The sequence below is a fragment of the Lampetra fluviatilis genome, chromosome 26 (assembly GCF_964198595.1).
Source record: "Lampetra fluviatilis chromosome 26, kcLamFluv1.1, whole genome shotgun sequence".
Taxonomy (NCBI): domain Eukaryota; kingdom Metazoa; phylum Chordata; class Hyperoartia; order Petromyzontiformes; family Petromyzontidae; genus Lampetra; species Lampetra fluviatilis.
In genome coordinates, this window is record NC_136300.1 from 13336089 (window position 1) to 13362651 (window position 26563).

The window sequence follows — 26563 nt, forward strand, 5'->3', positions numbered from 1 at the left end:
GTCCTGCCGTGTTTCAAATCCGCTTTGTGCTCGCAAACCTGGTCTGAGACACGTCCCTTGGTTTCACCAATGTAACTGTTGCCACAGACACAACTCAGCTTATAGACACCAGGACATTGCATGTCCGGAATCGCATCCTTCACCGATAGGATCAAATCACAGATTTTGTGTACTGTATTGAACCGAACTTGGATCTTGTGTTTGTTCAAGATTTTGGCAATCCTTTTGGTAACTCCTGCTATGTATGTGTAATAAATGACTCCGTCAGGCACTGCTGGTCTCCGCTTGTCTTTTATTCAGGTTCTTCTCCGCACCCCACTGGCCTCCTCCTTGGACCAGCATCATCTCGCGCACGCTCCCTCTCGCGTGCCACGCACACTCCTCCATTAGCTCCTCTACTCCCGCACTCCGCACACCGCTGGCCGACGGCGTGCTGAGGTCCTTCGGCCACATGGCCGATGGTGCGGATCTCTCTCTCACCACCCAACGTGGCTCAGACTCTTAACTTCCCCGACTGCCCCGATCTCTTCCGGGCTCCCACTTATATACATTCCCCCCACGTGACCCTGACTCCTCCCCTTCCGGATCGTTAGATCCGGCCTTCCCATACTACCCCGCTAGCTCCGCCCCTATTCACCTCGCCTCCCATTGGAGCCGAGGTAAACGGTGGCCCCTCCCACACGCCCCGCAGACCAGGCTCCACCCCCCAATACCCCGGGCCGTGTTATTGGACCAGAGCCCAGCAACAACCCCATTTACGCTCGCATTACATGACCCCCCCCCCCGATGAAAAAGCCAGCCATCCCGGCTGCAATAGGACAAAATAATGCGTGCGACAGCATCACAATCAGGAATCACCAGACACAACGGAGAGTATAACAACAACACAATTAACGAAAGGGAAGGGATTTGGAAAGAGTGCGGGTCGCCGGCCCGTCCTTCACGAGAGGTGGCGCCCTCAAAGGTCGCAGTCCCGACAGGGTTTTAGGAGCGGCGGAACCGGAACCATCCGCCGCTGGTGGAGGCCTGTCCGTCCCAGCACCCCATTCCCCAAAGAGGTCCGTAGTCGGGGCCCCCTGCAACTGCAACCGCGGCAGGGTTGGAGGGGCAGCGGGGCCAAGTGTCCCCGTCGCCGTGGTAGGCCCACCCGGTGCAGGAATCCCTGTGTCCGGCAGGATCACAGCCGGCCCGTCTACAGGAGGCACGACAGGCACGCTTGCAGGTTGAACAGGCAAAGTCAGTGGCGCGTCGGACGCGACAGACACCGGCAAGGCAACGTTAGGAGATGACGCATCCACTCGCGGGGCCACGTAGGGTTTCAATCGGGACGTGTGAACGTACCAACGCCGCGATCCGACCCAAACGCACGCGGACTGCTGGCTAGGGACCTCAATAAGCACATCCGGTCCCTGCCAGGGTTTGTGCAACTTAGGGGAGGTCCCCACTGGTACCTGTGGGCAGTGGAGCCAGGCCATGTCCACCACTCGCCAGGGGGACCCACGATGAGAGCGCCGGTCGCAACGTTCGTTCCAGGCCTGGGTCCTGGCCATAGCTAATCAGGCCGCCTCCCGTGCTTCCGCCACGCGCCGAGCGGCGTCACGAATATACTCGGGGAGGGGCTTAACAGGACCCCTCGCCCGTGTGCCAAGTTGCACTTCCACCGGCGGCACATTCTTCTGGCCGTACATCAAAAAGAAGGGTGAGTACCCCGTTGACGCATGTGGCGCCATCCGGTAAGCGGAGAGCACCCCAGGGATATGCAAATCCCAATCGGCCTGCTTCTCGCTAACCGTCTGACAGAGCATGGCCGACAGGGTCCGGTTCAACCATTCAACCATCCCATCAGTTTGTGGATGGTAAGGAGACGTCCGAACTTTCTTAGTCCCCAGTGCGTCGCACACATCCCGCAATAGGTTGGAAGAAAAATTTCGCCCTTGGTCTGTAAGCAACCTTTCTGGCGCCCCCTTGTCCATCACATATCCGAACAGAAATGCCTCCGTGATAGACGCCGCCGACTGGTCGGGCAAAGGCCAGGCCATCGGCCAGCGGGAAAGATATTCAACCCCGACCAATAAAAATTTGTTCCCCCGAGCGGACGGGGGAAAGGGCCCCAGAATATCCAACGCCACCAACTCGTTAACCCGCGACACTTGTATCGACTGCACTGGGGGAACATACGGTTGCTTAGGCGGCTTCCACCGGGCACAGTCGGAGCACGCCCAAATATGCCCGACGACGTCAGTCGTCATGCCATGCCAAAAATAATCCCGCTGTAACGTCAACAAGGTTTTCTGCACCCCGAGATGTAACAACTTCTCAGCGTGCAGAATCCGAATCAACTCATATCGCAACGACGACGGCACAACAAGACGCCAGAGATCGTGCAAGCCTTCCCTCCACATGAACAAGCCGTCACGGAGAGCCGCTCCCGGCGTCCCATCGGACGACGGATATCCCTTTTCCTTCGTAGCCTGACTCCGTAAGGCCCCCAGCGAATCATCGAGCAGTTGCTCCCGAATCCACACGGTACGCGGCAAATTTAAAACCCCGTCGGCCGGTTCCGGACACGTGGAAGCCCCGGGCATCTCCACAGCGGACATGACAGGACGCGGGGGCTGTGGAACCCGCATGCACCTATTCGTGCCAGAGGCACAGGCGCAGGTGGATCCCTGCGGCAATCGGGAGAGTGCGTCCGCATTTGCGTGACGCGACCCCTTACGATATTGAATCTAAAACGAAAATTCCTGCAAAGTTTCCAACCATCGCGCCAATTGGCCAGACGGTTGGTCAACTTTCAGGGAATATTGCAGAGCCGCGTGGTCCGTGTGCACGATAAATTTGCGGCCATACAAATACGAGCGGTATTGATGGACAAAATTCACTATAGCCAACAGTTTCCGGCGGGTAACGCAGTAGCAGGTCTCCGTCGGAGATAAAACGCGGCTCCCGTAAGCCACCACGCGCTCGACGCCACCCTTAAACTGCGATAGGACGGCCCCAATCCCCGTGTCACTAGCGTCAGTGTCCAGAATAAAAGGCAGAGTGAAATCAGGTAGTCCAGCGTCGGCGCTGACGCCAAGCGATCGCGTAGGCCATGAAATGCCGCCTCCTCCGCTGGCCCCCAACTGATCCTCCGATTCTTTGCCGTAAAGAGGTGCAACGGCCTAGCGATTGTAGCAAAGTTTGGAACGAACCTGCGATAATAGGAAGCGAACCCGACAAAACGACGCACGTCACCCACCGTGGCTGGAATCGGCCAGTCCCGGATGCACGCCGTTTTCTCCGGGTCCGTGGCCACACCGTCAGAGCTGGCAATGTGGCCCAAATAGCGCACGGATCGTTGCAAAAGGTGACACTTCTTGGGTATAAATTTCAAATTGGCGGAACGCACCCTAGCAAAAACAGCAACCAATCTCTGAAGATGCTCCTCAAACGTACGGCTGAACACAATAACATCATCCAAATATATCAAGCACGTGTCCCACTGCAGACCGGTCAACACGAGTTCCATCAACCTCTGGAACGTAGCAGGGGCGGCGTTCAACCCCATGGGAAGACAATTAAACTGAAACAGGCCCTGCGGCGTACGGAAAGCCGTCTTTCCCTCGAGGACTCGTCCAGAGGGAGCTGCCAGAACCCCGAAGAGAGGTCAAGAGTGGAAAAAAATTTCGCCCCAGACAAGGCATTGAGGGAATCATCCATACGCGGCAGGGGGTATGCATCCGCAACCGACACTTTGTTTAACCTCTGAAAATCAACACAAAACCGCAAATTACCATCCTTATTATTCACCAGGACCACCGGAGCGCCCCACGGGCTGTTGGACAGAGAGATAATGTCAGTGGCTAGCATATCATCCACTGTGCCGCGTACATGATCCCTCTCCGCCGGGCTCAACCGATGTGGATTCATCCGAATGGGAGCAGCATCCCCGGTATCAATATGGTGGGAGAGCAACAAGGTGCATCCCAGATCGAAATCGTCTTTACTAAAGACATCAGAATATTTCTCCAACAGCGCGCGAAGTGCGGACCGCTGGTCCGTAGTCAAGGACGCATTTTCTTGGCACAACCCGGCGATCCATCGATCGTCCTGCGACGTCGAGGCCGAAACCCCCCCTACGAGGCCCCGGTGGGCCGGACCGTCATGGGCTGTGAAGGCGGTCGTAGCATGGGCCAGAACCGTTCTGGCCGGCATGACGACATTGTCCGCGTCTCCATTCAACACTTGCAAAAACGGAGGCTGACCCGGCCAAACAATCGTCCGTGCCGCGACCAGCGCCAGGCCCGCCGTAACCGCGTTGGACGGCGACAACAACACCCCCGCCGCCCCCTCGACCCCAGGCACGGGCTTCCGATAACGCAGTGGAATGAGCATCTGCGAGCCAGGTGGAATGTCGACCGAAACATCGGACAGCGCCTGCACCTGGCGGTCCGGGGCGGACTGGCCCCACGGCGACGGTAAAAAGAAAATCTTCTGGCCCGCCGGTAACTCAATACAATTCTGATCTACCCTTATCTGAATGGGCATCTTTGCCAGGAAATCGGTCCCCAATAAACACGGCACAGCGAGGGACCTGGAGATTAACACCGTCCTCGAAGCCGACACACCCCCAACCAAAATACGCGCCTCCACCTGACCAACGATGCCCATACTCCCTCCATTTTCCGCAACACACGAATTGTAAACCGGTCGTACCCCGCGACGGCGAAATGGACAGGAGATAGAATATCACGTCTGAGATGATAGTTGCGGACGCGCCCGAATCTACCAAAATCCGCACGTCGATCCCCTGTATCGAACCCGGCACGGTCGACGACCCAGTAGCGGCTGCGACCACCCTCCGTGCCAATTTTCGCCACTGTGTCAGCGAGCGACGCGGATCCCTTAGAGTCCCCCCATTAGAACAGGCCCCCGGAACGCATACCGACGGTGATGCATGAGATGACAGGCCTTGCCGGGTGTCTGATGCGTACCGACTTGCCTGACACGGTTGACTCTCCGGCGTTGACGTCGCGTCCCTGACTGGGGACTCCGGCTGAAGAGGCGGGCGAGGGCGACTCCGACAGTCCCCCGCGAAGTGTCCAAGACGCCCGCAGCGGTAACACGACGAGTCGGCCCACCGCCCGGCTCCCCCCCCTGTCTCGGCGATCCCTCAGCGGTGGCCCGGAGCGCGACTCCGCTCCCCCTCGAGGAACCCACTGGCCCGCTGCCGCAGTAAGATCACCAGGCCCCCTCTCGTCCGGCACGAAGACGGCCTTCGACGGAGTCCACCCGACGGCGTCTCCCTCCACAGTCGGGCTCCCCGTCCAGGCAGTCATCTGCGCCCAACGGCGCAAGTTGAACTGCGCGTCGAGGCACTTGGCTGCCATCCGGGAGGTCAGCTGCTCATGGCCGCACACCGGCAGTGGAATGCCCAAGTCCTTGGACAGCTCCAACATCTTACCCAGTATCAAGGGCTCCAACAAGTCGGGCTCCGTCTCTGGATACGCGGCCATAGCCAGCTCAAGCACAGCGCCCCGGAAAGCCACAGGCGATTCCTCCGTTGCCCGTTGCCTCTGGACGAATCTCCGGTGAGCATCGTCCGGAGGCTCGTACGCTTCTGCCATTTCCTCGAACGCCTCTTTCAGCGTCGCCTTCTTCGCGGCTGCGATGGAGCGGAAGAATTTCAAAGACTTGTCATCCAGGAGCGTCGGCAGAACTTCCAAGGCCTCCGCATCCGTCCACTTGGCGGATCGGACAGCCGACTCAAAACGCCACGCAAATGCGCTCCAATCTCCTCCAAGTGAGAATTATTTAATCGTCATCAGGCGATGGCTGCGAGTCCCCGAGCTGCTGTCTTCCGATGCAAGCGTCCCATGCGGCGGCGACAAGATGGCGGCTTCCCGCCGTGGCGGCAACAAGATGGTGGCTTCCCGCCGTTTGGCCCCGACCACACCCAAGATGGCGGCGTCCTGCCGCGTGTCGGGAAGGGCGGGAAGCCTCGCAGAGGCCTCAATGGTGGACGGCTCGGCCCAACCCGAAGGCTCCCCGGTTGAAGGCCCGCCGTGTGGCTGTCCCGGCATCGTCGCTGGCGCGACCAGGGTGACTAAATCCAGCAGAACGGCCCGCAGCGAATCAAGCTGGTCTGCCACCTGTCGCCAGCCATCCTTGGCGCCCGTCGACGCAGACGGCCCAGCCGCCGCGACGACATCTTGTACTCCTGTCGTGTCGCTCGGCGCCACTTCGCCCACGCCCTCCATGGTCGAGACCGCCACCACCGGAGGAAGCTCCTCTTCGTCTTCTGAAGATGGTGCAGGTATATTATTTTTCTTGAGATGTTTTGACATCTCGTTCCACTTCTGACTCCAATGTAATAAATGACTCCGTCAGGCACTGCGGGTCTCTGCTTGTCTTTTATTCAGGTTCTTCTACACACCCCACTGGTCTCCTCCTCGGACCAGCGTCGTCTCACGTACGCCCCGCGCAAGCTCCCTCTCGCATGCCACGCACGCTCCTCCGTTAGCTCCTCTACTCCCGCACTCCGGACACCGCTGGCCGACGGCGTGCTGAGGTCCTTCGACCACGTGGCCGATGGCGCGGATCTCTCTCTCACCACCCAACATGGCTCAGACTCTTAACTTCCCCGACTGCCCCGATCTCTTCCGGGCTCCCACTTATATATATATGGACCAGAGCCCAGCAACAACCCCATTTACGCTCGCATTACATTTGGTAAGGGGATGGTTTTGATTGAGTCCTCAGATGGTTCTCTACCCATGGTTGGGGATGCAGCTTTGCGGATTGTGCGGTCAGAATATCCATTCTTCCTGACATACATGTTCAAGCTCACTGGCTAGGTGGTGCTGGTCGGAGATGCAACGGGCCCTATGGTGTAATGTTTTGATGAGGGAATTCTTTTGGGCTGGATGGTGGTGGGAGTCAGGCTTTAGATAGGAATCCATGTGGGTGGCTTTCCTATCGACAGAGTGTCTCAACGAGCCATCAGGTTCTCTTCTCGATCAACACATCCAGGAATGGTAGCTTGCCATCATTTTCCACTTCCATGGTGAATTTGATAGATGGGTGTATGGAATTGATGTGGTTGAGAAATTGGAATAGTGCCATCCGGCCATGTGGCCAGATGACGAACGTGTCATCTACATATCTCTTCCACAAGGAAGGACGTCGGGTGGATGCCTGAAAATGTTCGCTACCACTGGTGATAGGGGAAACGTCGTGTTTTCTTTTATTATTTTTTCTATCTACGTGACTTTACCGAAAGAACCAGAGAGTATCAAAAAATCTTATTCGATCAATTAAGCCTGGACGGTCACCCATCCAAGCACTACCCTGGCTCAACGCTGCTTTGCGTTTGAGATTTGATGAGATCGGGCACATTGCGGGAGCGATTTTCATGGCACGTCACCGTGCTCTGCTGCTTAAGAAAAAAATATGTCCTGCTTGACTGTCCCCGAGCTCTTTGCTGTTCAATTTGACCGATCCTATTTCAGGCCGTGTATTATCGCCGCACAGCTCCAAATGCCGGAATTCCTCTCTCTGCACCAGACCCAGTCATGCATGCATCTCCCTCTCCCCGGCACTCACTTCCCCCTCGTGCTCTCTCTCTCCCTTCATCTCTCCCTCTGACACTCTCCCAGCATCCAGCACGTGCTCTCTATCACACCCCCCCCCACACACTCTCTCCCTCTGCGCACCCCCACCCCACTCTCCTCGCCAGCACACCGTGAGTCTAATTGCCCCAGCCCGGCCATATTAGGTATGCCTTCATAGTGTTCCAATAATATCAGCTCCGTTAAGCCAGCGAGAGGCACAGGCGTTGCCTGCAGCCCCCCTCCCGCCCCACCCCCGCCCCCTTCCCCAGCACAGCTCAGTGCCACTAAAATACCAGCCAGGCCCACTCAGCACTTTAGGCATACACAGGCCTCCTGCTGCTGCTGCTGCTGCGGCCACATGCAGCTCATGACACCGTGACCCATAGCCTCGCACTGAGCCACACCACCAGAACCATAGGCCTCACCGCCGACGATGTCAGAAATGCGACGGACACCAACGCAAACCAACGGCGTGACCTCACCGCCCGTGCCGCCGCCACCACTGTAACCAATGCCCACGCTACCAATGCTGAAAGCCACACTACCGACACCACTGACATCACCAACACCATTACCCACACAATCAAAACCGCTACCAACAACGCTGCCACCGTGACCCACACCACCAACACCATGACCCCAACCACTAACATATTACCTGAAATAGCATCACCTTACCAAGACCCTGGAACCATGGGACCCAGGCCCTGAAATGCACCCGCACCACCAGGATCTCCAACACTCTGACTCACACTCGAAACTCCCCGATTCGCACCAACACCAGCAACACCCTCACACACTACCGACGCCACCAACACTGAGCCAGAGCGCCAATAATACAGCCCACATCACAAACATCGAACCCTAACCGTAACACTACAAACACTCCAGCGTAATGCAGCAACACCCCAAGCCACCAACTCCATGAACCACATCGCTCTAATGCACACACAGCCACAATCACTCAACCCCTCACCACAACCACCACCATTCACCATTATCCCAACCCCCACACAACAACCACCACCATTCACCTTAACCATAACCCACCACAACCATCAACATTCACCCCAACTCCCACACTACAAACACCACCATTAAATGTCACCATAACTCCACACCACAACTACTTGGAGACCCGAGTTAGAGTCTCGCTCACTGCCAAAATAGGCAACTAATATATGAACTGGTCCTGGGCTTCCCCTAGGTCGACCCAGCCACCAGTGAGTTCCTTAGTGTGATGTGTAAATATCGCCACTAGGGAGACAAATATGACTGGACGTGGTGCTGGCCACCTACTCCCTCGTGTGGCGTGCCGGCCTTCATAGGTGCTCGCCAACAGCACTTGCCCCATCATTCTTTTAGGCTTATAAGTGAGATCTTTGTCATGGGACATTAGCGCCATGCATATAAAGGAGGAAAGTAAGTGAGAAGTAACCAGGGAGAGAGGGACTGAAGAGACGAGGTCTTGATAAACCGGTGGTGGGGTTGTCAGCTGGTAACTAGAAGCCTCCAGCAATTTGCGAGTTCCTGAGAGGGCAGGGAGCTCCAGAGCCTGGGTGCAGTGCGGACAGATGCCCGGCAGTGATCCCAGGGTTGGAGCCTGGACCACAGTCACGCTGAGTAGGGCACGGTCGGTGGGATCTCAGAGAGATTGGTGGAGTGTGGCTCCATCAACTCCTGCATGTATGGTGGAGCAAGCCCAGTGCAGGAGACCCCTCCAAGCTTTCACAACCCACAACGAGCAGCGTAGTGACACTTGGTTTAACAAACCCACAGAGCGTGGTGAGGCCTTTATCCAGTAGTGGATTGAAAAATCCTAAAGACTAACTGGAACACATTCTATTTAGAGTCATGCCGGCGACGGTGATTTTTTTACCATACTTCACCATGTTGGTTGTAACGGAGTGCATTCAGCTTTGTGCAAACTACGGCTTTGTTGATCCACCAGTGGACAAATGTCTCTCCAAGCCTTGTCAGTCATGGTCTATGTATGATCATACTTCACCACGCCCGTCAATGTGGGTTGGTGAAGGGTGGCAGGGGCTGGGGTGGCGCTCCGCAATCGGTTCAGAAACAGCCTCACTCACCACTGCTGCTAGCCGAGAATCGAACCCAGGATGCCGAGTTCACAGCCCCAGTGCGTTCACCGCTGTGCCACCGCTCCTCCAACAGCACACTCTATAAACATGTAATATATATTAAAAAAAACATTTGTTTACAATGCCCACAGCTGACAGAGGCACGTGTCCTCGCATCCCTGTGCCCCATTAACACAGGCATGTGGTGCGAGCCCCAGCGGCTTCTCGAACACACAAGACAAAGGCCCCCTGTATAGACTTTAAGAGATTGCAGGGGCAAGTGCTGTTAGTGAGCATCTGCAAAGGCTGCCATGGCATATGAGGGGGGTATGCCCGGACCATATTTGTCTCCCCAGTGCTGATGCTTTACAACACTACACTTGGTACTCATTTAAGGCCGAGTCGATCGAGGGGTGGCCCAGGACTGGTTAAAATAACCACCATCGTTCATGGTCATCAGCAGGGCTCGTCGTGCAGCGAGTGAACCGTTACACTCCCACTTCCCAGCACGTACACACACACACACAGGTGCAGCGCGCGAACCGTTACTCTACCGCTTCCCACTGCGTACACACACAGGTGCAGCCGCAGACTTGTCTGTAAACACAGTCACTAAGCACAGTGCCCAAAGGCCCACAACATCAGTCAGCAACAAACAGCACTGTCAAAGTTGTAATAAACAAGAGTCAACACGTTTAATGAATTTAACCGGATGGCTATATGATTGTTATTCTACTCCCAGAGTGCTTAAACGGGGTTGGGGCACCTATGACTTCTCCCTGGTGAATGCCGCGGTGAGGCAGGGGTGAGGCAGGGGTGAGACCAGGGTGAGGCAGGGGTGAGGCAGGGGTGAGGCAGGGGTGAGACCAGGGTGAGGCAGGGGTGAGCAGGTGTGAGGCAGGAGTAAGGCAAGGGTGAGGCAGGGGTGAGGCAGGGATGAGGCAGGGGTGAGGCAAGGGTGAGGCAGGTGTGAGGCAGGAGTGAGGCAGGGGTGAGGCAGGTGTGAGGCAGGAGTGAGGCAAGGGTGAGGCAGGTGTGAGGCAGGGGTGAGGCAAGGGTGAGGCAGGGGTGAGGCAGGGGTGAGGCAGGGGTGAGGCAGGGGTGAGACCAGGGTGAGGCAGGGGTGAGGCAGGGGTGAGGCAGGGGTGAAACCAGGGTGAGGCAGGGGTGAGCAGGTGTGAGGCAAGGGTGAGGCAAGGGTGAGTCAGGGGTGAGGCAGGGGTGAGGGAGGTGTGAGGCAGGAGTGAGGCAAGGGTGAGGCAGGGGTGAGGCAGGGGTGAGGCAAGGGTGAGGCAGGGGTGAGGCAGGGGTGAGGCAGGGGTGAGGCAGGTGTGAGGCAGGAGTGAGGCAGGGGTGAGGCAGGTGTGAGGCAGGAGTGAGGCAAGGGTGAGGCAGGGGTGAGGCAGGGGTGAGACCAGGGTGAGGCAGGGGTGAGCAGGTGTGAGGCAAGGGTGAGGCAAGGGTGAGTCAGGGGTGAGGCAGGGGTGAGGCAGGTGTGAGGCAGGAGTGAGGCAAGGGTGAGGCAGGGGTGAGGCAGGGGTGAGGCAAGGGTGAGGCAGGGGTGAGGCAAGGGTGAGGCAGGGGTGAGGCAAGGGTGAGGCAGGTATGAGGCAGGAGTGAGGCAGGGGTGAGGCAGGTGTGAGGCAGGAGTGAGGCAAGGGTGAGGCAGGTGTGAGGCAAGGGTGAGGCAGGGGTGAGGCAGGGGTGAGGCAGAGGTGAGGCAGGGGTGAGACCAGGGTGAGGCAGGGGTGAGGCAGGAGTGAGGCAGGGGTGAGGCAGGGGTGAGGCAGGGGTGAGACCAGGGTGAGGCAGAGGTGAGGCAGGTGTGAGGCAGGAGTGAGGCAAAGGTGAGGCAGGGGTGAGGCAGGGGTGAGGCAAGGGTGAGGCAGGGGTGAGGCAGGGGTGAGGCAGGAGTGAGGCAGGGGTGAGGCAGGAGTGAGGCATGGGTGAGGCAGGTGTGAGGCAGGGGTGAGGCAAGGGTGAGGCAGGGGTGAGGCAGGGGTGAGGCAAGGGTGAAGCAAGGGTGAGGCAGGTGTGAGGCAGGGGTAAGGCAGGAGTGAGGCAGGGGTGAGGCAAGGGTGAGGCAAGGGTGGGGCAGAAGTGAGGCAGGAGTGAGGCAGGAGTGAGGCAAGGGTGAGGCAAGGGTGAGGCAGGTGTGAGGCAGGTGTGAGGCAAGGGTGAGGCAGGAGTGAGGCAGGGGTGAGGCAAGGGTGGAGCAAGGGTGAGGCAAGGGTGAGGCAGGGGTGAGGCAGGAGTGAGGCAGGAGTGAGGCAGGGGTGAGGCAGGGGTGAGGCAGGGGTGAGGCAGGTGTGAGGCAAGGGTGAGGCAAGGGTGAGGCAGGTGTGAGGCAGGTGTGAGGCAGGGGTGAGGCAGGGGTGAGGCAGGGGTGAGACCAGGGTGAGGCAGGGGTGAGCAGGTGTGAGGCAAGGGTGAGGCAAGGGTGAGTCAGGGGTGAGGCAGGGGTGAGGCAGGTGTGAGGCAGGAATGAGGCAAGGGTGAGGCAGGGGTGAGGCAGGGGTGAGGCCAGGGTGAGGCAGGGGTGAGGCAGGGGTGAGGCAGGTGTGAGGCAGGAGTGAGGCAGGGGTGAGGCAGGTGTGAGGCAGGAGTGAGGCAAGGGTGAGGCAGGGGTGAGGCAGGGGTGAGACCAGGGTGAGGCAGGGGTGAGCAGGTGTGAGGCAAGGGTGAGGCAAGGGTGAGTCAGGGGTGAGGCAGGGGTGAGGCAGGTGTGAGGCAGGAGTGAGGCAAGGGTGAGGCAGGGGTGAGGCAAGGGTGAGGCAGGGGTGAGGCAGGGGTGAGGCAGGGGTGAGGCAAGGGTGAGGCAGGTGTGAGGCAGGAGTGAGGCAGGGGTGAGGCAGGTGTGAGGCAGGAGTGAGGCAAGGGTGAGGCAGGTGTGAGGCAAGGGTGAGGCAGCGGTGAGGCAGGGGTGAGGCAGGGGTGAGACCAGGGTGAGGCAGGGGTGAGGCAGGGGTGAGACCAGGGTGAGGCAGGGGTGAGCAGGTGTCAGGCAAGGGTGAGGCAAGGGTGAGTCAGGGGTGAGGCAGGGGTGAGGCAGGTGTGAGGCAGGAGTGAGACAAAGGTGAGGCAGGGGTGAGGCAGGGGTGAGGCAAGGGTGAGGCAGGGGTGAGGCAGGGGTGAGGCAAGGGTGAGGCAGGTGTGAGGCAGGAGTGAGGCAGGGGTGAGGCAGGAGTGAGAGCAAGGGTGAGGCAGGTGTGAGGCAGGGGTGGGGCAAGGGTGAGGCAAGGGTGAGGCAGGGGTGAGGCAGGGGTGAGGCAGGGGTGAGGCAAGTGTGAGGCAAGGGTGAGGCAAGGGTGAGGCAGGTGTGAGGCAGGGGTGAGGCAAGTGTGAGGCAAGGGTGAGGCAAGGGTGAGGCAGGTGTGAGGCAGGTGTGAGGCAGGTGTGAGGCAGGAGTGAGGCAGGGGTGAAGCAGGAGTGAGGCAGGAGTGAGGCAGGAGTGAGGCAAGGGTGAGGCAAGGGTGAGACAGGAGTGAGGCAAGGGTGAGGCAAGGGTGAGGCAGGTGTGAGGCAGGATCGAGGCAGGTGTGAGGCAGGGGTGAGGCAGGGGTGAGGCAAGGGTGAGGCAGAAGTGAGGCAGGGGTGAGGCAAGGGTGGGGCAGGGGTGAGGCAAGGGTGAGGCAGGGGTGAGGCAGGGGTGAGGCAGGAGTAAGGCAAGGGTGAGGCAGGGGTGAGGCAGGGGTGAGGCAGGTGTGAGGCAAGGGTGAGGCAAGGGTGAGGCAGGTGTGAGGCAGGTGTGAGGCAGGTGTGAGGCAGGAGTGAGGCAGGGGTGAGGCAGGAGTGAGGCAGGAGTGAGGCAGGAGTGAGGCAAGGGTGAGGCAAGGGTGAGACAGGAGTGAGGCAAGGGTGAGGCAAGGGTGAGGCAGGGGTGAGGCAGGGGTGAATCAAGGGTGAGGCAGGAGTGAGGCAAGGGTGAGGCAAGGGTGAGGCAGGGGTGAGGCAGGGGTGAGGCAGGGGTGAGTCAAGGGTGAGGCAGGAGTGAGGCAAGGGTGAGGCAAGGGTGAGGCAGGGGTGATGCAGGAGTGAGGCAAGGATGAGGCAAGGGTGAGGCAAGGGTGAGGCAGGTGTGAGGCAGGATCGAGGCAGGTGTGAGGCAGGGGTGAGGCAGGGGTGAGGCAAGGGTGAGGCAGAAGTGAGGCAGGGGTGAGGCAAGGGTGGGGCAGGGGTGAGGCAGGAGTGAGGCAGGAGTGAGGCAAGGGTGAGGCAAGGGTGAGGCAGGTGTGAGGCAGGTGTGAGGCAAGGGTGAGGCAGGAGTGAGGCAGGGGTGAGACAAGGGTGCGGCAAGGGTGAGGCAAGGGTGAGGCAGGGGTGAGGTAGGTGTGAGACAAGGGTGAGGCAGGAGTGAGGCAGGGGTGAGGCAGGGGTGAGGCAGGGGTGAGGCAAGGGTGAGGCAGGTGTGAGGCAGGGGTGAGGCAGGTGTGAGGCAGGGGTGAGGCAGGAGTGAGGCAGGGGTGAGGCAGGGGTGAGGCAGGGGTGAGGCAGGGGTGAGGCAAGGGTGAGGCAGGTGTGAGGCAGGGGTGAGGCAGGGGTGAGGCAGGTGTGAGGCAGGGGTGAGGCAGGAGTGAGGCAAGGGTGAGGCAGGGGTGAGGCAGGTGTGAGGCAGGTGTGAGGCAAGGGTGAGGCAAGGGTGAGGCAGGTGTGAGGCAGGTGTGAGGCAGGTGTGAGGCAAGGGTGAGGCAGGGGAGAGGCAGGAGTGAGGCAGGAGTGAGGCAGGGGTGAGGCAGGGGTGAGGCAGGAGTGAGGCAAGGGTGAGGCAGGGGTGAGACAAGGGTGCGGCAAGGGTGAGGCAAGGGTGAGGCAGGGGTGAGGTAGGTGTGAGACAAGGGTGAGGCAGGAGTGAGGCAGGGGTGAGGCAGGGGTGAGGCAGGGGTGAGGCAAGGGTGAGGCAGGTGTGAGGCAGGGGTGAGGCAGGTGTGAGGCAGGGGTGAGGCAGGAGTGAGGCAGGGGTGAGGCAGGGGTGAGGTAGGGGTGAGGCAGGGGTGAGGCAAGGGTGAGGCAGGTGTGAGGCAGGGGTGAGGCAGGGGTGAGGCAGGTGTGAGGCAGGGGTGAGGCAGGAGTGAGGCAAGGGTGAGGCAGGGGTGAGGCAGGTGTGAGGCAGGTGTGAGGCAAGGGTGAGGCAAGGGTGAGGCAGGTGTGAGGCAGGTGTGAGGCAGGTGTGAGGCAAGGGTGAGGCAGGGGAGAGGCAGGAGTGAGGCAGGAGTGAGGCAGGGGTGAGGCAGGGGTGAGGCAGGAGTGAGGCAGCGGTGAGGCAGGGCTGCGTTTTGGCACCCTTCATGTTCCACACCTGCATGCACTGGGTGTTGGGGTGAGTATCAGACCAGGGTCGTCATGGCGGATTTATTGGACAGTCCAGGTTGACGGACCTGGACTTTGCTGATGATGTGGCTGATTTTTGCTGGGTACCCTAAAGGAGGTCCTAGAGTAGATTTGAAGCTTTCGTGACTGCAAGGATTCATACTCTTAGGTTTTTCGGTAAAGTCACGTAGGCAAAAAAAGAATGAAATTCAAATAAGTAAATTATTATTTATTTTTTATTAATTTTAATTTTATCATTTTTTTACCTACGTGACTTTACCGAAAAAAACCCCCTAAGAGTATGAGGTCCTAGAGGTTTGAAACTTTCGTGACTAAAGGAATTACTCTTTGGTTCTTTTGGTAAAGTCACGTAGAAAGAAAATAAATTAAATTATAGAATACAACGTTTCGATTGCAACACAAGCAATCGTCATCAGGTATAACTAAATTTGAGAGAGACAAAACACAGACATAGAGACACACAGACAGGCACACAAGTGTCTCTATGTCTGTGTTGTGTCTCTCTCAAATTTAGTTATACCTGATGACGATTGCTTGTGTTGCAATCGAAACGTTGTATTCTATTATTTAATTTATTTTCTTTCTACGTGACTTTACCGAAAGAACCAAAGAGTAGGTCCTAGAGGTATTTGAATCGGAGGCAAAGCTTTTGGGATTGCAGGTCTCCTGGATGAAGAGCAAAATCCATGAATGTGGTGACCCTTCAGATGTTGCAATCCGGTCTGTCCATGCGCATGGCGAGCAGGTTTAAGCCGTCGTGAAGTTTGCTCTCCTCGGGAGCATCATCCACAGCGACTGGGGCTCCAACCTGGACGTTGAAAGATGCCTGGGCCCGGCCCACAGCGCAATGGTGGCACTCGATGGCAGTGAGTGGCGCTCCCGCTCAGGGCCATATTATCGAATGGGCCACAGTAGGCACTGTGCCTCGGGCCTATGAAAACTATAGGGCCTACGAAAACAATGTGACTCCATTCAATAATATCGTCCACGTACATACGACGTCGCTTTAAATGCATCAACAACCCAAGGCACCTAACATCACGTATCATCGCTGACGTTGGAAAGTCACCCCCCCCTCCTCTTTTGGCAGCTGTCCCTGCGCAGCACAAGCCGACTCAGCACTGGCCTGCGAGCGGCCAGTGGGGGGGGGGGGTATCGATGGTTGGCCGTGCGCAATCCCCACGTCACCGTCCCATCGGCGACGCTGGTAACAACACAAGCACCACCTCAATCCCCTTCCTCCCTACCCCCACGTCACCCCGCTCTCGCGGGGAGAGGCGCAAGACGTTTGTGTAAATGAGAGCGACTACGCCAAGAGGCCTCCCCGCGCCGAACACGGATCACTAAACGCAAAAAAATTATAATAGATGTCGACGACGTGAGATGCATGATGTACGTGGAGTTGGCCAAACATCTCAGTGTAGGACCACAGAGCTGAGGCAGTCATTGGTGCCGGTTCTAGATGTCTTCCTGGCTGTTTGCGATGTTTCACACCTACGAATCTCTTTCTCACGAAGGGAAGGGGGGGGGAATGAAACTACTAAACTAAACAAAATTTAGTTTTTACCAGGTAAGGCCCACTGAGCTATATAGCTCTTTTTCAGAAGCGACCTGGCTATCACAAATGGTAGCTCAACGAAGTGGCCTGTCACGTGGAAATTTATAGCAGTCAAATACTCTAAACGCATGTTTATAAACGTGAAGGGAAAAACCGGAGGACCCGGAGAAAAATCGACACGACAACGGGGAGAACATGCAAACTGCAAATATACAGCCGTCAGGGTTCTTGATCGAACCCACGATCTGCTGCATATCAGGCGAGGGAGTTCACATTTCGCCACCGCGGTGCCCCAAACTGTGCGCATTACAAATTCTACGTAATTGTAATTTATTCACACAATTAATAACAATTGCAGCTACACAACTTTGGCACGTTTGTTAAGTGCACTGCACTCCGAATCCGGTGACCCGAGTGCCGAGTCTGAGTCACGACCACGGCTAACCTCAGTGGCGAGTGATATCCTATTTAGCGATGGATTTAAACGTTCATTTGACGACGACACCAGCCCGTGCAGGACCGTGAGGGACTTTGCGCTTCCGTTTGGGGAAACGAAATCCCCTTTGGCCTTGCGTGACGAAATAAAATCACGGTAGGATGTGTGACGGCTCATTAGCTCTGCGGAGCCGCTGGGCAGCCCTGACGGCTACCTGACTGCGTTTCGTGCGACGGTGAGTGCCAGCGGTGAATGCAGTAAAGAGTAAAATATAGGTGGAGTAAAGAGTATGATGAGGAGTGTGCCTGGAGGAGTAGGAGGTTGATTATGACAGAAGGAGGAGGATGATCACTCGCCACTGATGTTGGCCGTGGCCAGAAATCAAACTCTGGTTACCATGTTCATAGCGGAATGCAATGCTAACCAGTGGCGGCTCCTGCAAAATCTCTCAGGGGGGGCAAATGTCTGGATGATTGATAAGGATAAGGTCCACCCATGCAATGGATAAATTAACAGCTTAAGCATGTAAAGGAAACTTCACTTCTTTAATATTAATGAAAAATAAAGTGACTCTTACAATACATCTTGTTTATTTCTATACCCACTATTAATACAATCCACTCAAGTTTCTTTTATTAAAGATTCCACTAGGTGGCGACAAATTATATTGTTGGATGAAACGTGCTTACGTATGATGACGTAAGCACGTTAGTGCGAGCCCTCCCGGAAGCCATAGAGAATGCATTGCAGCGCCCCCCGTTCGAAAAAAAACATCTTTGAATGTAAGTCTATGGGGCCACTCGGGGCGATTCTCAGCCGGAGTGAAATCGCCCAAAAAGAGGCGGTACTCCACAGAACGTGACATGACGCTGATTGGACTATATCCAGAGGCACAGTGACGGCTAGCGTGACTCTGTGGTTGAATGACATTGGTGGTGCGTCGCCCAATCGCCCTAATGAAGAAACCGCCCCTGATGCTAACCACTGCACCTGCCAAATAAATTACACTGTCACAATAAGCAATGAAACATAATATTGGGAGCAGGGTTGCCACCTTTACCACAGAAAAAAAATCGTACATTTGAACCTTATGGCGGGACCCCGGGATCCCATAAGCCCCCGGCTTTCGCATAAACTGAGTTGCGACGTCATTTTACGTCTGTTGAAGGCGAACAATACGGCAATCTATTCCTCTCGACATGGTGCACTAATCAAAGTTTTGTTTCTTCTGCGCATTCGTCCTCGCTGCGCTTGGACGACATGACAACAGATTGATCCGCACCAGGTGGGTCGCGGCGTTTATGTGCGAGGTGGGACGGAGTTGCCAAAAATAATCAAATTAATTACGATTTTGACTTCCGTTTATTCGGGACCCCGGGGTCCCGCCATAAGGTTAATATGTCTCAGTCAGCCTACGGATATCAACACTGTGCAGTACACTACTTTTAAGGAGTTCAATACAAAACCCATACCAGATCTCGTTACACGTAAACTCCTGTCACTCAAACACAGACGCCAATTTCCAGAATGTGTGGGTCAAACTTGGACAGGTGACAGCCCTACATGGGAAACAACTAAAAGACTTGGCCGACCAAGTGCTGGGCAGGTAACAAGGGTAATGGTACACACACTGACCGTGCCAGTCTTTGTGGGAATCTATAGGTCTCTCTGTGAGTATATGGGTCTCTCTGTAAGTCTATGGGTCTCTCTGTGAGTCTATGGGTCTCTCTGTGAGTCTATGGGTCTCTCTGTGAGTCTATGGGTCTCTCTGTGAGTCTATGGGTCTCTCTGTGAGTCTATGGGTCTCTCTGTGATTCTATGGGTCTCGCTGTGAGTCTATGGGTCTCTATGTGAGTTTATGGGTCTCTATGTGAGTCTATGGGTCTCTCTGTGAGTCTATGGGTCTCGCTGTGAGTCTATGGGTCTCTATGTGAGTCTATGGGTCTCTATGTGAGTCTATGGGTCTCTCTGTGAGTCTATGGGTCTCGCTGTGAGTCTATGGGTCTCTATGTGAGTTTATGGGTCTCTATGTGAGTCTATGGGTCTCTCTGTGAGTCTATGGGTCTCGCTGTGAGTCTATGGGTCTCTATGTGAGTTTATGGGTCTCTATGTGAGTCTATGGGTCTCTATGTGAGTCTATGGGTCTCTCTGTGAGTCTATGGGTCTCGCTGTGAGTCTATGGGTCTCTCTGTGAGTCTATGGGACTCTCTATGAGTCTATGGGTCTTTCTGTGATTCTATGGGATCTCGCTGTGAGTCTATGGGTCTCTATGTGAGTCTATGGGTCTATCTGATTCTATGGGTCTCGCTGTGAGTCTATGGATCTCTCTGTGAGTCTATGGGTCTCTCTGTGAGTATATGGGTCTATCTGTGAGTCTATGGGTCTCTCTGTGATTCTATGGGTATATTTGTGTGAGTCTATGGGTCTCTGTGTGAGTCTATGGGTCTCTGTGTGAGTCTATGGGTCTCTGTGTGAGTCTATGGGTCTCTCTGTAAGTCTACGGGTCTCTCTGTGAGTCTATGGGTCTCTCTGTGAGTCTATGGGTCTCTCTGTAATTCTATGGGTGTCTCTGTGTGAGTCTATGGGTCTCTCTGTGAGTCTATTGGTCTCTCTGTGAGTCTATGGGTCTCTCTGTGAGTCTATGGGTCTCTCTGCGAGTCTATGGGTCTCTCTGCGAGTCTATGGGTCTCTATGTGAGTCTATGGGTCTCTTTGTGAGTATATGGGTCTCTTTGTGAAGCTATAGGTCTCTGTGGGAAACTATGGTCCAGTGATTTCGGACTCAAGACACAATGGGAAGGGGGATCAGTGACTCAGTCCCAGACGTGGTTATCATCATCATCATCCCTGGCAGAGAGCCCAGGGATGCTCATTTCGACGGCCACCCCACCCCGCATCCTCTGTTGGGGCCACAGATTACACGGATCAGTCTGAGCCGGCACTGCCGACTATTTATCGGCACCTAAGCCGGCCAATCTCGCGGAGACGCACCGTGCCTTTTATTTCTCCCAGGTGGACGTGCGCCGCACCAAAATACGTTACACTACGTCCTAGCATGCTGCGTCACACCGCACCCCAATGCATGACACTCCGCCACATCATGCCGCACCAACACCGTGTCCCACTCTGTCACACCGCGCCGCACCACACCCAATCACACCATGCCCCACTGCACTGCATCACACCGCATCATATCGCACCACACTGCATGACACCATGACAGATCATGCCACACCCACACCGTGCCATGTCACGCCATGTCACACCATATTACACTGTGCTGGACAATGCCACATTGCCCTATATCCCAATGGGCATTGGCAGAACTGCAGTTCCCTTAGGTTGAGCAATGCTCCTACTCCATCATCGTCATCATTATTTATCATAAGCTATTATCAATCCACTGCTGGATGGAGGCCACACTTTCTTGTCTAAATTAATCAATCAGCACCCCCGTGGTTCTGATATCACTCACCACTGTTGAATTGAACCCAGGTCGCAGGGTTCGTAGCACAGTAGGCTCACCAGATTACTGCTTCACATAGACCCAAAAGGCGTAAGCAGAGACATATACACAAACATATAAGCACACGTACTAAATCACCACAGCATCACGTCGTGAATAAATGTATCTTCCAGAAGACAACTTCCAGGCAAATAACATCATCGCATGGTACGGCACACCAAGTCACAGAGAAAGAGACAAACCCCCCTGTATGGTCCACACAGGCTTTTGGGGCAAGTGCTATTACAGTTGGCATGGCACACGAAGGGGCAGTGTGGCCAGCACCACACCCAGCCGCCTTTGTCTTCCCACCGCACCAGGTACTAATTTGAGGCTGAGTTGACCCAGGAGAGGTCCAGGACCGGTTCAGATAACCTTCACTGGTGTTGGCTGTGAGCGAGAATCGAATTCGGGTCGTTGGGTTCGCAGCGCTGCGTGCTAACTGCTGCGCCACCAATCCTCACACACGCACACACACGCTCATGCCACAGCTCTAATGGTGTCTGTGCTCCGTCTCGCAGAGAGCACGGTGCATGGTAGACCCAGCGGTATAAATAGCTTGCGTTTCAAACAGCAGAGCATTGCAAGCACAGAGTACCGCTCGCTCGCGGAGTCACTGCCAACCCTCCCACCACCACCGCCACCACTGCTATCACCACCGCAAACATCGCCACGACTGGCAATACCACCACCGCCACCAGCAATACTGCCAAACACCACAAACGTCACTACAATCGGCAGCACCACCACCACCCACACCAAAGATCCCCCGTGTAGCCTTAACAGACTGTAGGGGCAAGTACTGTTAGCGAGCACCTATAAAGGCCGGCAAGGCACACGAGAGGGTGGGTGTCCAACACCATGCCGGGCCGCCTTTGTCTCCCTAGTGACGATGTTTACACATTGCACCAGGTACTCATTTGAGGTTGAGTCGACCTAGGGGAGGCCCAGGACCGCTTCAGATAATCGTCACTGGTGTTCGCCATGAGCGGGAATCGAACTCACGCCGCCGGGTTCGTAGCAAGATGCGCTAACCACTGTGCCACCACTCCCCACGACCACCACCAAGACAACCGCAGTCACCACCACTAGCAAGCACCACCACCACCTCAAGAGACTGTCTCTCCTAGCATGGAAAAGCAAAGCCTGAAGCCACCTGACCCCGTCCAGAATATCCATCTCCACTGCTGGACAGATCACAAGACAAATATATATGTGCCCAGCACACCTCTTTTTTCTCTATGTGCCATGCCCTTTCTCAAATACGTCAGCGATTATGGCCTATCATTTAGCTCTGTCTAAAATGCTACTCAACAACCATAATTACACTCCTCCCAGTTGCATCCTGTTGTTTAAATTGCTCATGCAACTGAATTCTCTATCTGCCCCTGCTTCTCGTACATAGAACGTTCCCAGTCAAAAACACATTCATATTCAGTATCGTTTTCTCGTTACACGTCCAGGAAACCTAACTTTGCCTTTCTCTAATTATTCTCGCGAATGTTCTTGTTGTGGACCCTGAAATCCGTAACACCCGTATGTTATTCATCTTGTATGTCCATTAAATGTTTTGAACATCTTTCTATATAAAACACATTAATGTTTCTTTTTAGTTCAATGCAGGGTCTGTGCCATTATTCAGCTTTCACGCCCGTACATATCTGCACGTGTAACACTGTAGTCATACAATTCTCGCTTTTCATTATTCATTTCTTATTTTTCAGTCAAGATTCAATTTTCTGTCATACATCTTTTTGCCAGCGATATTTCTCCGTTCATCTTTGCGATGTGCCGCAGTATAGGACACACATCGCGGGAGAGAGGAGGCCAACGCTGGGTCAACGTTGCTCCGATGGTCCCGACCACATGCCAACGTTGGCATGCTTACTGGGCGCATTCATTGTACTCATACATTTATTTATGCGTGGACGCGCGTGCCATTTCTCGAGCCTTCTGGCGATCATAACACTGGTGGCGTGCGTGTGTGTGTGTTTACAAAAATATAAATAAAAATTATCGTGAACTGGCGAGGAACAAAGCCCAGGTATCATAATATTTAGCAGACTCTTTATTTAGACGTAAGGTGGAATCCGATGAGCTATGAAGCTCTTTTTCACAGATATCCAGTAGGGGTGGGTCTAGCAAGTTACAACAATAAACACATATAGGAATGCAAAATAGAGAAAAATAAGCAACTAAAATATGTAATTAAATATTAAGGATATAAGTAACAATAGTCTAAGTAGATACATATCTGCTGATTTATCAACAATAAATGCAAGCTTGGACAAGGCAAAACAACAACAAAAACAACAGTCCCAGACCACACTAAGACATCACGCAGTAGTCCCTCAATTAAATTGCACATTAAAATTGAACTTTCAATACATGGGTAAGGATTAACGTTACAAATAACATTGTCAAATGTGTTTGTATCCAGCACTAATTCTGCTTCAGGATATTTTTTAAAGGACGATTTACGATGTTAAGGGAGGTAGACAAGGTTGTTCCAAAAGTTGGTGGTGCTGCAACGTCAAAGGCTTTGTTACCTATTTCAATGCTTGTTCTAAGGGATAGTTAAAAGGCAAATAAATGGACGTCTCAGGTTTGTTGGGTTTGACAATGAAAAATCATCGCAGCGCTGCCTTAGTGCAGCGAGCACGGACGCCGCGACCAACGACGACGACGCGCAGAGCAACGGTGGCAACACGAGAGGGGCTTTGCCATCGAGTGCCAGGGTAGATGCAGGGCGACATCCAGACTCGTACAGGGAGTCGTAGACTCACGTACAGGCCCAGAGACTTACGCAGGGCATCAGACTCGCAAACAGACTGACAAAACTCACAGAAAGACACATAGAGCCTCATACAGTCACTCCTCGCTGAACGTCGGGGTTGCGTTCCTGAAAAATGTGACTTTAAGTGAAGCGACGCTAAGTGAAACCGATTTTCCCAAAATAAGTAATGTAAATAGGGGAGGTTGTGTTCCTGGGACATTTCCAATCACACTTGGGAACATAATAAACTTTCTTAACATACATATTTAAAAGAAAAAAATGAATAACACTGGTGATTAACAGTAGCTGTAAGTAGAGAAATGTTTCGTTTAGGTTAACACTCACCAGTATGTGCTGTGAAGGGCCATTGCCTGAAACGTAATTGATTATTTAGTTTTCTTTTCAGGCCACACACAGTGCTTATCATTGACGAATGTATTGAGTTGAATTTTTTGAGAATTAATCTCAGGTCGGCCAGGCTCTTAGCGCAGTGCGCTAACCACTGCACCAAAGACAAAGATCACCCTGTAGCGTTTAATAGACTCGGGGCAAGTGCTATTAGCGAGTAGGACCTATGAAGACTGGCACGGCATACAAGGAGGTGGTAGGTGGCCAGCACCACGCATGCTCGGCTGCTTTGTCTCCTAAGTGCTGATGTGTACACACTGCACCAGGTACTCATTTGGGGCTGAGTCGACCTAGGGGAGGCCCAGGAGCTGTTTCAGATAATCGCTGAAACTGTTGTTGGTAGTGGTGGCTGTGAGCAGGAATCAAACTCGGGTTTCTGCTGGGTTCGTCGCGCAGTGCACTGACCACTGCGCCACCTTTCCCCAGTCACTCTCACGCACAACAATAAACAACAATTGCCGTTCACGATCAAGTGACGGTGACGTCACCACAATGGACTGAGATGAGTGTACGCCGCCGTGGACTGTATCACACCACTCACCCACGCAGGCGGAGAAAGTGAGGACTAGCCTACAGTATAGCCCCATAGGGATACCCTGGGCCGGTAAGGGGCATTGCCCGCCGGCAGTGACGTGAAAGCGATACTACGCGACATCAAATGGATAAATAGGGATGCGATTCATTGGCGATGTCCCAGGAAAACAACGGTGAAAGGGGGCCGATGTTAAGCGAGCAGTGACTGCATAGAGAACCACGGGTCCCCCCCCCATCCATGTTCCACCACCACCCAGCTTCGTAGCCTAGCCCCTAAGCCCTACCAGGTGCAGTTGCACAGCCTGCACACTCGACAGTCACGACCACCGTGGCCGTACAACACAATCACCAGGACCCAGGGATAATGAGAGAAGCTTCCTCCGGGGAAAACAAAGAGAAGGTTTAGGGAGAATTGATATCATAGGGGCCTCGTCACCTGTAATGGATCCACCTCTGCGGGAGGCTCCCCGGTTACGGACAGACGTTAGAACCCAGGGGCTCGGCGGCCCTCTCGGGGGTTAGCAGCTCACCCCGGTCCAACCCAGCGGCGACACAACTTCTCGCGGAAGTATCCGCTCCAAATTTGACCGACTTTGCACGACATACGGACGTTAGAAAACCCAACCGGTCGGGCTGGCGCACGCACCTGGAGATGGCGATCTCGGCCTTCTGTTTGGCGACGGCGGCGCCCCGCTGCGCCGCCTCGACGGCACGTTCCACCTTGGCCCGTGTCTTGCTGGCCCTGAGCGGCACGAGGCTGCGCCGCTTGCCCCGTGTCAACGTGCCCTGCCGGTACTTGCCCTCCTCGGAGCGGCCGTCCGGGTAGCTGGTGCGGCCGTAGCCATTGCGGCGGTTGGCGAGCCACTCGCCCTCGTAGCGCAGGCCGTCTGACCTCTGGCTCACGCCGAAGCCGCTGCGCTTGTCGCCTTTCCACTCGCCCGTGTATGTCTCCGTGGTGTTGGCCTCCACCTGCCGGCGCCGGCAGACAAAACAGAAGATGGTGATGTGTGGTCATCATCATTATTAGCATTAATGATCGTTATTTTATTGATTTGTGTTTACCAGGGAAAGTTTCACCAAGTCTCAGGACTCGTTTTCAGGAGGGTCCTGCCAAGTTTTCTCAGTCAGGTTGGGTAATCCAAATTGAGTGATTTTCAACATTGAGACATTTCTGGGACCCTTTTTTGCTGGTATTAAATTCATGAAAAAAGAATCGCCATTACTCTTTATTGTCAGAAAGGGTAAAGTAAATTTGTTTTCATTATTTTTTCCTTAATTTTTCTTCTGCATCATTGGGATGTTTGGCCAATACCAGTTACACTGTATGGTTTTTAGTTACGGCAGGAAACTGTATGACCCTGAAGGAAACCCATACATAACAGGGGGAGGAGAAGATAGAAAATCCACACTTCAAACTAAACTATTTCTTTTTTATTTTACCAGCTAAGGCCCACTGAGCTATGTAGCTCTTTTGCAGAAGCAACCTGGCCACAAATGATAGCCCAATGAAGTGACTTATCGTGTGCAAATTTATAGCAGCCAAATACTCTAAATGCATGTTGATTCTAAATGTGGAGGGAAAAACCGGAGGAGCTGGAAAAAAGTCGACGCAACCCACGAGCCTGTATACCAGGTGAGGCAGTTAACATCTCGCCACCGTGGCACCCACATCAAGGCACCCGAGTCAGGAATGTAACCCAGGTCCTTCTTTCAGTGAAGCATGGGTGTCACCACTGCACTGCTGCCTGGCCGCCCACACGGTGGTCTAACGTCACCACTGGTGTTCTTGTTGCAGTCACCAACATCATCATCACTGCCAGCAACACTAACCAGCACATGGAGTGTGTATGGTACCACACATCACCATGGTTACTCCTCTCCATACGTGAGCTGCTCAGACTCTGGGGGTCACTACGATGGTCCACGAGGACTGGCATGTGGGAATCACTGTCCTGACACGATGGGCGCGTTTCCGACACCGCTGCTGCTGCTGCGTGAGCGGCACTCGAGCCTCGGAGACGAAGCGCAATGAATGCAGCCCGCATCGATCCATCTGTGTGTTTGTTACTTCAACACGTCCCATGGAACATGACCGCCACGGAGATGGAACAATGAAATTGGCTCGTACGTACGCTCTAGATGGATTGTCACATCGTGGGACCATGAGAGATTATTCTTTGGTTCTTTTCGGTTAAGTCACGTCTAAAAATAAAATAATAAATTAAAATAACATATTACGACGTTTCGATTGCAACACAAGCAATCATCATCAGGTATAAAAGAAATAGCAACAAAAATCTAACTAGAAAACTATAGACAGACATACAAGCAGACAGACATCAC

At 54.6% G+C, this 26563-nt stretch overlaps 1 protein-coding gene across 8 annotated transcripts in view; it reads right to left on the minus strand.

Moving 5' to 3' along the window:
• LOC144942121 (junctophilin-1-like) overlaps positions 1-26563 on the minus strand; it is a 116347-nt gene that overhangs the window by 52765 nt on the left and 37019 nt on the right. For 6 of the 8 annotated variants that reach the window (XR_013639318.1, XM_078868871.1, XM_078868870.1 and 3 more), the window contains one exon: positions 24867-25189. Coding sequence is in view for 7 of the 8 variants with exons in the window: in XM_078868871.1 (XP_078724997.1) it covers positions 24867-25189 (323 nt within the window). In the remaining variant the exon portion in view is untranslated. Of the gene's footprint in view, positions 1-836; positions 1193-24866; positions 25190-26563 lie in introns of those variants that run through there. The other 2 variants (XM_078868873.1, XM_078868874.1) reach the window with 2 other exon arrangements.